The sequence below is a fragment of the Plodia interpunctella genome, chromosome 7 (assembly GCF_027563975.2).
Source record: "Plodia interpunctella isolate USDA-ARS_2022_Savannah chromosome 7, ilPloInte3.2, whole genome shotgun sequence".
Taxonomy (NCBI): Eukaryota; Metazoa; Arthropoda; class Insecta; order Lepidoptera; family Pyralidae; genus Plodia; species Plodia interpunctella.
This window is the reverse complement of record NC_071300.1, coordinates 8,818,239-8,833,236: the sequence shown is the minus strand read 5'-3', so window position 1 is coordinate 8,833,236 and position 14,998 is coordinate 8,818,239. Positions and strand designations below refer to the sequence as shown.

The 14,998-nt window shown below is 35.7% G+C and overlaps 1 protein-coding gene across 4 annotated transcripts; it reads right to left on the bottom strand.

Moving 5' to 3' along the window:
• Positions 1-1,783: 1,783 nt before the first annotated feature.
• LOC128671129 (pyruvate kinase-like) lies at positions 1,784-14,900 on the bottom strand. Of its 4 annotated transcripts, none has more exons than XM_053747334.2 (11): positions 14,684-14,900; positions 9,521-9,653; positions 8,468-8,691; positions 7,391-7,613; positions 7,108-7,214; positions 5,095-5,241; positions 4,636-4,737; positions 3,874-4,119; positions 2,941-3,163; positions 2,332-2,488; positions 1,784-2,046 (listed from the first exon to the last, which is right to left on the bottom strand). In XM_053747334.2, the coding sequence occupies exons 1-11, from the start codon at positions 14,708-14,710 to the stop codon at positions 2,034-2,036; spliced, it is 1,602 nt and encodes a 533-aa protein (XP_053603309.1). In that variant the 5' UTR covers positions 14,711-14,900; the 3' UTR covers positions 1,784-2,033. The 4 variants fall into 4 exon arrangements, with proteins under 4 accessions (XP_053603309.1, XP_053603312.1, XP_053603310.1 ...); XM_053747337.1 differs by lacking the exon at positions 14,684-14,900 and adding an exon at positions 14,119-14,273; XM_053747335.1 differs by lacking the exon at positions 14,684-14,900 and adding an exon at positions 12,625-12,643.
• Positions 14,901-14,998: the final 98 nt, after the last annotated feature.

The following is a 14,998-nucleotide window of genomic DNA, read 5'->3' as shown; positions in this document are numbered from 1 at the left end:
GAAGAAAATCTACAGAAAAAAAAGGGAAGCAAGCGGGGGAAAGCATTAAGATGAGAGAGACAAGATATTGAATGATATAGGAATATATGGCTATGGTTTTCACCTGATCCTGGCACCTGTGCCTTAAACCGGCCAAGCACTTATTTCAGGTTTGTTTGGTCAATTGTTTGGTAAAATTTATAATAGACTAGCTGTTTGAGGTCGGGTTATTGACTATATTTTTTGCAAATTTCATCAATTGCTTTACCAAGTTATCCCAAGTTTAGCGGTGACAGCGTGACAGACTCTCGCATATAGAATATTAATTAGTACATGACTTACAGTAGCCATGATTGTAACATCAAGATTAAAGAGTAAAACAAGGTAAATAAATTCCTAGAAAAATAACTCATTTGCGACACACATAAAAATATTTGACGGCTCCAAACTAGCACGGTCGACGACATCGATCGGCGACGAAAACCGCGCGTCAAGGAAATGTTCTTGACTCCAGTCTGCAGCGATTAGGTCTTACCCCCGCCCTAAATAGCTTCGGCCTGAGTATGGCTTACTGGATACAATCATTCACCAAGTGTCTTCTTGTTTCGACGTCTGAGACTTTATCGGGTCTACTTTCCTTATGGTTTGTTGTATTAAATACCGAAACTATTAAATTACAGTACTAAATTTTACAAGTAGCTTTTATACTATCTTATTTATTTGGTACATGTCTGTTAGTTACACCACAAGTTAAAAAGCGTAGGTATACTCACCTTGCACTTTGCTGCAACTTAGCATTCGTTTCTAATAATAACTTGCAGCTAATAAAAGATCTCGATACATGTCTGTCATAAATCAACAAAAAGAAAACCTACCTACCTACTTAATGATGTCTGTGCATAAATATTATAAGAAAGTAGGTCCGAGCTGAGCTAGCACAAAATATATATGTAATAATTAAAAAGTATATGCGTGGTACTTTTCACACTTGTTTTGTATAGATTTCCTTTCAGTTACAGCGACGTAGAGTAGAGTGACTAGACTTATAGAACCAGAGGCTTGATCGTTGTGATCTTCCATTCAATCGCGCTAATAACTTAATTTCGACGCAATTAAACCGCTATTGTTTTGGCTTTTTTAGTAATTTCGGTTACAAGTTTCTTTGTGACACTTGTGATATTTCGACAATTACAAAAATATTTCACGGTCAAATTTTGATCCAAAATATATTTGCGATACCGAAACAGTAAAAAATAATGCAAAAATCGAGGTTCAACTGCGGTCCAGCTGATGCGCTTCCTTCGTCTCAGACCAGGTGATCCCGATTGCCTTCAGCCGATGCAACGGTTCGCCAGTTTGCTTGGATCAACCACATCTCGCCTTGGTTTATCTTAAGGTGTAGAATTTTTACAGGTAGCGACATCTATAGGTAGACATCGAAACTAACAAATGTTGTATTTATCCCAACCACTCGATGCTAACCATGTTAAAAATAATATGCCAGGCTCCACACCATCGCCGAACTAGACACATGTCGACGCGACTGTGTAAACGTTGCTTAGTTTGAGTGCTTTTATTTACCGTAATGAGAAACCAGCTATGTATACCGAATCCGCCAAAGTTTGGCAAACTGTTTGACGAGTTACAGATCTATGAATGAATGACATAGTGTTGACAATTCATTCAATAACAAATAGGAAGTTCATTTCCTGCAATTTTTATTTTCACCTTGGAAATTTGTCTGATGTTGGTGATGATACATGATCAGATACTATAAAAAATGTATACTTAATAAAACTAAAAATTACATTTTAAAATCTTTATTAACGTATGCTCAAACATGTAACATTACAATACTCCTGGTATCATAACTTATTTGTACAAATAAATACACCTAGAGCTAAAGTAGAGTTTCGAGAAATATTTTATACATTAACTTTGTATTCGTCTATCATATATCACTATACATAGATCTGGTTTTATATCACTTGCTCCTTGCGCTAATACTTAAAATTAAAATATATTTTCTTCTTTTGATGTTGTACGCTTTCAGCTTATTCGACTTGGCTGCAACAGAAAAAATAATATTTTGAAATAAATTATTTACTTCAAATTGAATTAGTGTTGTTACTGTTTGTGTTTGGACATGTGTGGGATTGCATAGTTTAATTATTCCTTTAATAACAAATTTTCTTTCTGTAGATATTCTTTATATTGACAAGCTACCGTATTTTGTTTACCAGTTAGTTTTCAAAGTGGTGAACGAACAGACAAACGCGGCAGCGAACTTTGTTTTATAATATGTATAAGATTTACGTGTGTTTTGGCAAATGAAATATGTTATATACTGACATAACCCTCATGGTGTTGGTGAAGCCGGAGCCCTGCCGCCAGCCGGTGACGACGACGACGTGGTCGCGGCTGCGCAGGAAGCCCTGCGCGCGCCCGAACTTCAGCCCGTACTGCACGCGGTTGTCCACGTCCTTCAGCCAGTCGGCCGCCGCCGGTTCTGCATGTTACAATTTCCAAATTAGAATTAGATTTCTTTTTTTTGTTATTGTTTTTTTCATGTGTTAGTTAAAATTTAAAAATGGAATTCGTTTTTTTTAATGATATAGTGGTTTGCATGTGGATATGTTTTGAAAGTGGTACACGTTGACAGAATGTAAATGTATTCTCCACAAGGGATGCTACTGTAGTGAAAGGTTGCATTTTCACAGAATATTTGACCGTTTGTGTTGTACGCATGCAAGCTTTATTACTTCGCACACACGAAAGTGGAATGTATATAAAGTTTCAGCGAGATTGACAACAAATGGCTCAGGATAGAGATTTTTGGAAGACAAAAGACAGGCTATAAAAAACATATAAGTACATCTCCCTTTCTCAATTCGTATTAGTGAAATGTCTATGACGTGTGAAGTTAGTAGACATTTAGAAAATGCGAGTGTATGTTGAAACCTTGGTAGACAATGGGCAGCACGCCGCGGAACAGATGCGCCTGGCGCGCGGTCTGCGGCAGCCGCGTGACGGCGATGATGGGGCAGCGCGGCCGGTACTTGGACAGCAAGTGCGCCGAGCGGCCGCTCGTCGTCACCACCACCACCGCGGCCGCGTGGCAGCTGGCGGCCGCGCCCACGGCTGCGATGGCGGTCGAGTGCGCCGGTTCGCTGGGCGGCGACACCTGATCAATATCACAATTATTTACAACTTAGTATGTAAAGGCATTCCTACATGAAATAAAAGAGAAATCGATGGCCGAGGACAGAATAAGATGGAAAGTGCTCCACCGACAAAAACAAAGATGATCGTTGATGATGATGAGAATTCAAGAAATCCCTTCTTAGTGCTCGCCTACACTGTCCTAGGTACAAATTCAATTCAAAATCCTACACACCAAATTTCAGCTTTCTAGGCCCAATAGTTTCAGCTGTGCGTTGTCTGTCAGTCAGTCACTCAGTAACGCAAAAGTTTTGATTGACCAATCTCGTATCATTTTTTACATGATAATTATTATTTTTTCCATGTTTAACCGTATTAAAGTAGATAAGGTCAGAAAATAAAAAAATAAAAACTATGTATGCTCTAGATAAAATAGATGAATTTAAAAATCATTATGATAAATCATAGACTGTAACAACGCTTGAAATTAAATCACACATTAAAATTTGGTTGGAAATTACACATTTTTATACCAAGAATACACTAAATACTTCAAATTTCATTAAATTTGATACTTCAATATAAACTACGGGTATTTCTGTAAGAGTTCCCCAAGGATCTATGCTGGGTTCTACAAATTTCATAAATTCTTTTAATATTTGAACAACATATTTATAGTTGTGCCTCAAGGATCTACATTAGACCAATGGGAAAGAAAACGAATATTCTCACCTCGCTGACAAGGTCGTTGTACAGCTGTTTATGCCAAATGGCGGCTTCGGCCTCCTTGCAGATGTTGGCCATGGTCAGGACGCACTCCAGCGGGTAGTCGCCCTTGGCAGTTTCCCCGGACAGCATGACGCAGTCGGCGCCGTCCAGGATGGCGTTGGCCACGTCCGACGTCTCGGCGCGAGTGGGCCGCGGCTTCTTCACCATGGACTCTAACATTTGAGTGGCGCAGATAACCGGTTTGCCCACCTGGAATGATATGTAAATGAGGGCATTGGTTTATTAACTTTGTGGTGGCTGCATAACATTTAATAGCTAGTACAATAGAACTGTCAATAACGGATTTATATTATACGAGATGTTGCCCGGGGGGGCCTCCGTGGGAATTTTGAGAAAGTACCTTAACAATGTTGAAAGAATTTTGAAATCGGCGATTACCCGCCTTAAACATAATTTGTGACTTTGTATAAAAAGTCACAAACTCACAAACATTTACCTCTTTATAATAATAGTATAGATTTATAGGCGATAACACGAAACAATGTTCTCTACTAAAACTACTTCATTATTCTAGAGCACTTTTTATTTCCATATTCGAACGGGAACGTTTTGGTACACACCTAATATACTTTTTTATACTAGTGAGCAAGCAAACACGCGCACGACCTAAATGATGGTAAGTGGTCACCGCAACCTATGGTCGCCTGCAATACCAGCAGTGTGACGCGCGTTGCCAGCCCTTAACATTAAATTAAAGCTACTAACCCTGTTGCATCGTGCGATCATGGTCTTCTGCGCGAGGAACACTTTTTCTGGCGGGATCTCAATGCCCAGGTCTCCGCGCGCCACCATGATGCCATCTGAAGCCTGGAATATTTCACTTATGAGTACTCGATAACAATTTCATTTAATAAATCGATATTGCTGTATTTGAGGGAACTTATTCGAGTGAACTTATTACCCTGGAATCATTTTTTTAGACGTAAACTGGACAATAGAAGAGGGCTAGACGCGACTGGAGCTAAAAGTAGATCCTCACAAATGTAGTCGAATCGACTCGCTAAGTAAAAAGACTTAATCGTACCAGCGAAGTCAGTAGAACATAATAGAAAACTCTTTAATGTTAATACTCACTCACATGTAGAAAGTTGGTAAAAATGTTGGTACTAGGTAATGTGCGCGCATCATAACAATCTAATACTCAATCTGCCAAGTGTAACTTACAGCAATGATCTCGTCCAAGTTGATCATGCCCTGGTGGTTCTCGATCTTGGAAATGATCTTGATGTTTTTGCCCTTATCGCCGAGGATGCTGCGGATGTTGTCCAGTGCGGCGCCGTTGCGGATGAATGATGCGAAGATCATGTCCACCTGCAAGTGGAAAATATGATGAAACTTATGATTATCACTAAAACGTATTTGTTTAGGACGTCTTTGAACAAAAGGTTGCGGTGAAGTTTGTTTCAACGCTTCTTTCTTTTGCTGCGATTTGAAAGTCGGCGATAGACTAACTTTTAAGTATTTTTTTAAAGTAGTAAACATATGTTTTATTCACATTCAAGATTTGACTATCTTTACTCTGATTCGAAAAAACCTGATCGAACATATTATCAATATTCTGATTTTAGTCTGTTACCTGCGCCTCCACGAGAGTCAAAAGTATCTTCGCAGATTTTTTAAAAAGAAGCCCATATTTGAGAGTAGGTCAAACTGTCTACATGCATACCAAATTTTCTCGAAATCGGTCCAGCATTTTAGTCGTTAACGCGTAATATACAGACTTCCACATGTTTAATATCAATACGGAAAAACAAAAATTCTTCATTCAAAAGATTTCAATATCTTCCTGGGTAACACCATCAGGTCATGCTTATCATAATAATGCATTGTCATCCAAACTAAACGTGTGTACAACATTTCATATCGCATCTCAATCGGTTGAAGATATGTGCTAAGATCATACATAAATAGTTACATTACAAGTTCAATAAAAGCTAGTGAAATAAGAAAGCGGATCCTGGGCCCCGACGCTTTACATCTAAGGTAGTAACCGGGAAATCTTGAGGTTAGTATAAGTCTGCGGAGATGATACACCGCGCTCTAACAAAGTCACATCTGGTCGTTACGTAAAGGTTACGTCAAAATGAATTTTGATAAACGTCATCATAGTTATTTAGATATCAATTTATTAGATTGTAATTTTTTTTTGGTGTTTGTTTGTCTGGTGATGTAACTATGTTATCGTATGTTTTATAGAGCTTATATTATTAGTTATCACACGTAAACCACTTAGGTATTACACGTGGAAATCATGCGTTGATCATCAATCAAAATGTTTCGATAAATCGTAAAATTTCTTTGGGAGACTGCTTGTTTGATAACATTATCTATATGAGTTATAAACGGAAAAGTTATGTATGTTTGTTTTATTACTATTAGATCAAATACATTTTAAACTAGTTTTAAGTAGATTTATTCGGAATTGTTTTTTTCTTTCTATTTGATTAAAAGCATTTGTATGTTGAGACGTTGTATCATCGTATTGATTAGTTACTCTATTGTTTGTTTGTATTAACTAATATTTTAGATACAACGAATAAAATATACATGTATTGATTAAGTTACTTTGTTTTTTATGACAGAGGTTATCTATAGATAAATAAATAAATTCTGAAGAATCCAAACAACACTGTGTAGAATCGGCATATAAAGTAATTTGCTTCCACAAAAATATTTTACAAGGCATATTTTCGTATGTTTATGTCTGGGATAGACTTCTGATTCCCACACTACCTAATTAGTAGGACAAAAACTAATCTTTAGCCGACGGGAAGTGCGACGATTTTCCCGTCATTCCGAGATGTATCTTTTTTTGGACTGTACGTATTCCCTTTTTGGCGAATGAAATAAACCAAGCCTTTATAATTTTTTTACATATTTTTTCATAGCCTGTTTAAAAGGCCGGGAAAAGGCCTCCTCTTTAACATAGTACATATAATTGTAAAGGCTGTGGTGAAGTTTCTTGCGCCGCTTCTTCTTCATTTGCGCTTTGGAAGTCGGCGGTAGACTTAGTTTAAGTAATTTTTTGACGTCAATAAGTGATGTATATCATCCTAAATTGAATAAAGAATTTTGAATTGAATAGTGCACTTTTTGTATATGTGACAAAATCCCAACATACGATAATAGAAAGTCTTGCGTAGTTAGTATTAGTAGTTGCGTAGAAAGTATGCTCACCCCTTGTTCAACTCCAAACAGCAGGTCAGACTTGTCCTTCTCGGAGACGGCGGGCAGGTCCACCGGCAGCCCGGGCAGGTTCACTCCCTTCCTGGATCCCAGCAAACCTGCAAACAAGAATGAAATGAAAATATTTTTTCTCACTGACATAATGTATTCTTCGTAAATGATGGTAAAGGTACAGATAAGACCAAAAACAAAATTAAAGACGACCACCTAGCCGAATAAGATAGATTATAGTGTATAGATTTTTCTCAGTCGATGACCACCCACAACCACATACCTCCGTTCTCGATGGTGCAGACGAGGGTATCAGCGGTGGAGGACTGGCAGATGACGGAGATAAGGCCGTCGTCGATGAAGATCCTGTTGCCGGGCTTCACCACGTTTGTGATGTTCTGATAGTCCACGAACACTGTGTTCTTAGTGCCCTTCTCAGAGTAGGCGGCGTTGGTTGTCAAGTTGATTGTCTCGCCTTTCTTCAGTTCCACTTCGGCTGAACCGCCCTGTAAACAATAGGGTAGTTGCCAAGGTCAGAGAATTGTAAAACATATGTATAACCTAGATATAGTGATAATCATTATGATAATTCATAGACTAACAATGTTGCTGGATCTAAATTCGAAGATTTAAAGTTGGTTGGAAAGTCCATTTTCAAAAAGTATGAAATTATAAAAATAAATTTAACCATCATAACAAAAAATTTGTAACAACTTTTAATAAGAAATCATCACCATAAACCTAATATTTAATTAGCTGTCCAACAAACATATCTTTCTTCGCGAACATTTTCGCACGTTGTGACGTCACTTGTTCGTGTCATTTAGTATGGAGCGTTTGGACGAGTCCAAAAATGTGTGATTTTATTGTTGTCATATCTTTGAAAGTATTGTCAATATCACAGTATTTTTTTCACTGGTGTTTCTAATGATATAAGAGCCTTCGAATAGTCATCAAAACAACAATTTGGCAACTAGCCCATTATGTTAGTAAGATCTGATAGAACTGAACTGATCTGAAGATATTTCGAAGCGCATTTGATGTGAGGCTTGTCATTTCATCACATAAAAAAGTTAGTCCATCAAGTTATACTATTAGAGAATCGAATCTTTATACGGCTCACAATATTATAAAGCTACTGTTACTTATATTATCTTGTGCATTATTCTTCAAATTGCTTCTCGTGAAGTCTCTCAAACTAGGCTGAATTTGTAATGACAAATTCCATAAAATAAAATAAGTAATTATCATACTTTTTATTATATAATGGTGCTCTTTGAAACGTTGCTGCTAAAAGCGCGGAGCGAAATCCGAAATTCTAGAAACTAGATGGCGCTGCTATCTTAAGACATGTACTTACGCCTTCCAAAAGACCTGTCCTGATCTCAGGTCCCTTGGTGTCCAGAGCAATGGCCAGCGAGAATGGAATGCCAAGTTTAGCACTATAATTCTTCTCAGCTTCGCGGCAATTCTTGATAGTCTCCGCGTGGTACTCGTGGGAGCCGTGGGAGAAGTTCATGCGAGCCACGTTCATACCAATCTCCATCATCTTCTCCAGCATCGCCACATCGCGGGAGGCGGGCCCTGAAAAGAAAAAAATTGACTAAATCGAGACATGGGCCTGGACGAAGTTGCAAAGAGAGGCCGTGAAAGATATGATATATTAATGGTTTTCTGCTGCCCTCGACAGAAATTTGTTGAAAAAGGAAGGGAAATAAACATCTTAGAGATGAGACGATTACTTTTGTAGCCACCAAGTGAAAGATAGAACTAAATAGTCCGCACGCAGGTTTCCTCACGATGTTTTCCTTCACCGGAAGCAAGTGGTTGTCAATAAAAACTACTTGACTCTATGCACCAGTAGTGTTGATTACAAGAGTCAGTACGAGTCATCTCAAACTCTCCTATGGCTGTATCCAGTTCGTACAAGCTCAGTCAAAGTAAAACCTGGGCCCGGACTCATAATTTTCCACAAATAGGTACTTTCGCGAAAATAGATATATAGAATAGAGTACGCATATATTACTTAGCGAATTACGTACCTACCTAAATATGTATATCTTTGCTACGTAACAATACAGTCTGGTGAATGAAAAATATTCGTATTAAGTAGGTAAGAACTTCGTCGATCAATTTTTTACATTCCATTGTTATGAAGGAAAAAAGACTGTAGACGTAATACAGACGTAAAAAATATATCTTTAAAATTACATTTAGACGTTAAAATTACATCCGAATAATAAAAAATGTTATTGTTTATTTTTCAAGCACACCCTAGGCTTTTAGGCATAATAGCCGGGATCGAGCTGAAATGAGAGACAGATTCCGAGATGTTGATGGGATGTGGTGATCACTACCATCAGATGGGCCGCATGCCTTTTTACCTGCTTGAGAGTATTAAAACCAAACTGACCGATAGTGCAGATGATGCCAGAGAGGCGCACGTAGGAAGCCTTAGAGTCGATGTCGAGCGCGCACATGTGCTGCAAGTGCGATCCCGCGTTTGCGGCCGCCTCCTGCATGCTCGGCTTTTCTGCCGATCCCATCTGTCGGTGGAAGACAAACAAATAAATAAAATAATACAACTTCTATAATACTTCTCCAGGTTCCAATTCGCAGCTAGCTGTTGCCCGCTATAGCCTATGTTTGACCTCGGATTATTATCTACATCTAAGTATTCCAAACATGAAAATCGGCCCAGCAGTTTACCGCGAAAGCATGACAGAAAAACGGATTTTCGCATTTATAACATTAGTATGGATTAAATAAAAATCACACTAAATATGATTTTTAAAGTGGTAAAAGCATCTCTTTACATACATACAAACTTATATCTACAATTCTATATAGGTACTTCTAACAAAAAATATTTTAAAAACTTGGCTCTACCTATAAGATGTGTTATGTAACATACAACCAAACAACAAAATATTCAGTCATGCAGATGCAATGAACTGGATAATGGCTGCTAATATCTGTGGCATTGAAGTGCAATTTGTCAGTTTAGCATTGTCCAGCGAGATAAAACTAGCTACATCTAGATTATTTCTGAAAATATTGTAATTAATAAAAATTAAATTTTATAGCACTTAGGTTCTGTTTCATGACTTGCTGATAAAAAGATATCATTGAAAATGTAGCCTAGCCAATCACAACAGGCAGATTTATCTAGCAGTTAGTTTTTTATCAGTCAGATTACAATATAATATTTTATCAGAAAATAGTGAAACTTTATCTACATTTTAAAGTATTTTTAGTGTTTAAAATAAACTTAAAATTTTATTTTCAGGCATTCATATTAATATTAATATGCAGTGCATGACTGAAAATGAAGGTATATGACTAATAAGTATGATGCCAACAAATCTTATAAATTTTTTTTACATCTCAGATAAGATTACCAGGTACTAAGTTCCTACTGATTAATATTTCAATCATTCATAAGAAATTAACTTGATAACTGTTTACCAATGTTGAAGTAAAAATTTAAAGGTGTTTGGGTCAAAGATTTCCAAATACTACACTAATTTCTCTACTCATTCAATCGATATCCATAAATTTAAATATATTTTCCATACATAAACCAGAACAATGAAGTACCTAACTGGCTTTATTTACCACACTTCAGTCACAGTATAATAAAGAGCAGTATGTGTCAGTGCTAAACAGTTTGAGTCACATGACTGGATACTTTCCATTTTAAAGATAGGTATCATAGGTATATTAAAATTTGAACTATAGCGTATTTTGTTTTTGTTAGGGATTGCATTACAGGTGTTTTTTTTTTAAACTGTGTTATTACTTACAGTAAATTAAAGTGTACCTATTCGTTTATTGAGAAAATGAAAAGTAAGTAACTATGGATTAAACATTTAAAATTAACATAAACAAACAATGTTAAAGTACATAATTAAATGTTTTGTGTTTATAATAAGACCTACCATTTTATTTTATTCCAATATTTTGTCACTGATATATTTTAGTCACTGATTTTAGTACACAAAAGGTGATATGTTATAAATATATTTTTATAGGATGCTAATAGTGCTAATGCTAAATTGAAAACTGAGATGTTTTTGCAGTAATGTGAATATCATCCAATCAGTGCATTAGATAAAATGAGCATGGTAGATAAGATAACATGTATAATTCAAGATAGGTATGTTAGGAAAATTAATCAGTTACATAGAAATTTTCTAGATTTTTGTGATATCTATATGTATAGGTAGTTGTGTTTAAGGCATCTTATGGACTAGCTAACCATAGATAAAGGGCTTTATACTACATAGGAAAATAATTAAATAGTGACAATAGTGAAAACTGAATGGTATTGAAAATTGATGAATTTTTCCTGTTTTGTTTCATATTTATTTACTTCACTATTGAACCATGAATAACTAGGTACCTATACTTAGCACAAACAAGATACAAACACCATCAATAATTGTGGATTATAGAAAACCGGCGAAATAAAGATCGTCAAGGCAACGTTAAGCATAACTAATATGAATAGAATCACGTAATAGGTGAAGCTATACAAAAATAGATACAAGAATGTTATTACCTCTGTTTTGCCATCGTACGCCGTGGGCCAAACCATGATTACCGACGTAAAGTGGAAAAATCTATCGCGGCACTCGGCACTGTGTAAAAGCTGCGGCGTTTGTGATCTTGAACTGCCCTTTAGATGTGGAAGTCTGTTTAGCGCACCGAGGAGCACCGGGCTTGCGTATTGGGCGACGAAACTAAAGCGAGAACGGCGCGCGCAACGTAGCGTCGCGACGACCGCGGAGTGAGTGCAACGAGAACCAATTATTTACTAATTCCACCCTATCTCTTTTCAGTATATTAACCCTCAAACCTTTTTAAGTGTCTCAATCAGATAATGAACAATCGTATCGTAATACAGGTAACTATAGAATATATAAATTGCATTGCAGTAGCAGGAACTTCTAATTTTAACATTTGAATCCAAGCCAATTATTTTTCGTTCTTCAATAGGTAGGTTCCTAGCGGCCAGCGACACAGGAAAACTGTTCAACATTAGTAAACAACTCTCTCTACACAACAAAATATTTAAGATAGGTACATATTTTTTCTTTCGAACTTCACTAACAGTTAATGTTCATTTTGATTTGTTGACAACTAGTGAAAATAAATAATTTTGCGCGGATAATTGTTCTACTTCCGTATCCGAGTTTTTAAATTTTATATTATTCTCAGGTGTAATGAACTTTTGGTGCGTTAGGACCAAAAGTTTATAATCTTTTACCTATTCAAAATATTTTACTCAATAGATGAGATTTTTTTTATGGAATAAGTATATAAGCTTTTGATTGGCCGCAACTAGGTACTTTACAAGTTACATTTAATGCATTAATTAATTTTTATTTCGATTACTTTGTTTTATTTACTTTAGAAAACAAGATGAATTCATAATGATGGCTTTATCTATATTTATGATTCCTCCACAATATCGCTGAACTTATGCCAACGTGAATTAACGTAGGTACATACCTTGCGTCGTTTGTATGTGAGCATTTTTACCGCTATCGGAAAAAAAATACTTCGTCTATCGGAAATAGGTACGTCGAAACCACTTAAATTTGGCAAACTGTTTGCCTATATTGGGTAGCCGGCATATATATAAGTATTAGGTAGATTTATTACTTTATCACATCTTGACCATGAAAACTAATGTTACTTCGATATGATTTTTTTGTCATTTATATAGGCATTCCAAATCACAATTATCAATGAATTGTATTATTATGTCTCCAAAAAGCGAATCTAAACTAATCAACTATTAATATAGTAAATGTAATATTTACATACTTAATGGTATTACTGTGATTGAATAACTACATTTTAATATACTTTATAGTACTTTCAAAGCAAAAGAAAACTTATTAGCTATTTCAACTAGCAAAGTCTTGTAGATTTAAAAAGTAATAAGTAGTAGCTTAGAATATTATTTTTACGAATTTGTATGTATGCATCGAAAATAGTGTAAAAGTAACTAAGTATTAATTTTTAGTGATAGATCACTTACTGTATTTGGTGACACGTGTGTCATGCTCACTAAAATGGTCAAACTGGTGGTGGCGTCGTGGGCTGGGTCGTGAGGTTCCCTCAATTATGGTTGAGCTACGCGATAGCTGACCTATACGTCAACTCGTGAACGAGTGCTGACAGAGGGAACTGGTCAGCTTATTTCTCATAAATTGTTGTGTGATTAATTGTTTTACATGTTTAGTTTTATTCTTTATCAGCGCTCCGATCTTAATAATAACATGTTTTTGTATACTTTTTGACGAAGCACTTTATGTATTTTGTTATATTATTAGAAAAAATATACCTCTGTAAGAAACAATAATGGTAAGCCCTTCTGGTATGGTAGGAACCTGTTCACGTGAGTTTCTTTCGGCATTTCACCTTCGGTCGTTCCGAAATGCTAGTCAAGCACACAATAATATGATGCCAGTAGTGTGTAGCTTTTGAGAAATTACTATCTATATAATATAAAATTTGACGTGAAAATGTCTAATTTCTGAATGATTTGAAACTTAAATTTCATTTGTGAATTTAAATCATAGCTAGTACTTTACTTCTCTCACATTCTGTAAAATTGTCAAAATATTTTTGTAGGTTATGTTAACATCAATAAAATTTATATATGATTTTAAGATGCAATATTATGTCATAAAGATTTTATGTCATATTTTAAAGCGTTGCCAAAATATTAATTAACATTTGAGTTTAGGATGGTCTAAAACAGCATTACTTATTTAAATATATATATTGAAACTAATAATATCGTCTAGTAGTAATCAAGTAATGAAATTATTCGTAGTCAAATAGCATACTAATTCGAGTGTCAAGTAACATTAGGTCACAATGTCGTTACCTGAAAAGATTAATCCGCACTCATTGTCCAAGATCAAATAGAAATAAACCTCAAATTTATAATGAATTGTTATTTTTTCTCGAGATAATTTTGTTTATACTCACTGAAGCCATGGTTGTAGAAGAATTAATAAACTTGTTAAAAAGTTAACCGGTGATTTCACAAAACCTGACAGCTGACTTGTACTACTACGCGTAAGGATATAGCTAAAAGGTCAACTCAATGTCACAGTCAGGTAGCAACGCAGTATGATAGTCATTCCAGTCGACTATCCTATCGCTAACCGTTTATCGCTAAACTTTACGTTATAACATTGAAATTGGTTGATAGCGTTTAAGACATATAGTATATAGAAAAGTACAATTCCTTATTTCTAAATTCGATGGTGTTAGAACTAACAATAAGTAAATACAACCCATAAACAAAAAGGTTGGTAACCTCTACAAAAATAAATGTAAATGAAACGGAACGTGTTTTGACTTCATTTTAACTTCCTTCTTTTTTTGACAATATTGAAATCAACCAAATGTTGAGACTTGAGAAGTTTGTTTGAAAGTCATTCATTAATCGGTGATTACTAACTTATCTTTCTACACTTGTGGGAAGGTTTACTGATATACTTTTAAGTATTACAATATAACCTTAGATATGACAAAATAAAATACTTACACCAGCTCGGTTTGCGATAGCCTTCATTTTAACTGCACCAACTAATTTATAAATAACACGACCAACTCACTTCACCTCTCGAATGGAAATACGTTCTGATTGTCCGATATTTATCAGTCGATAATAAACTAAATGCCCCCTTATCACTAGTTCACTGTCTGCAAGGCGACTATATTATAAATTATTGTAAGTCATTGTAAACTACAAGTACCTACACATATGAAGATCGTAAACCTTCTATATCTTCTTATTAAGCGCAAACATAATCCGGTCCTCAGTAGGTAGGTAATTTTTCTTGAATATTTTGTTTTTGTA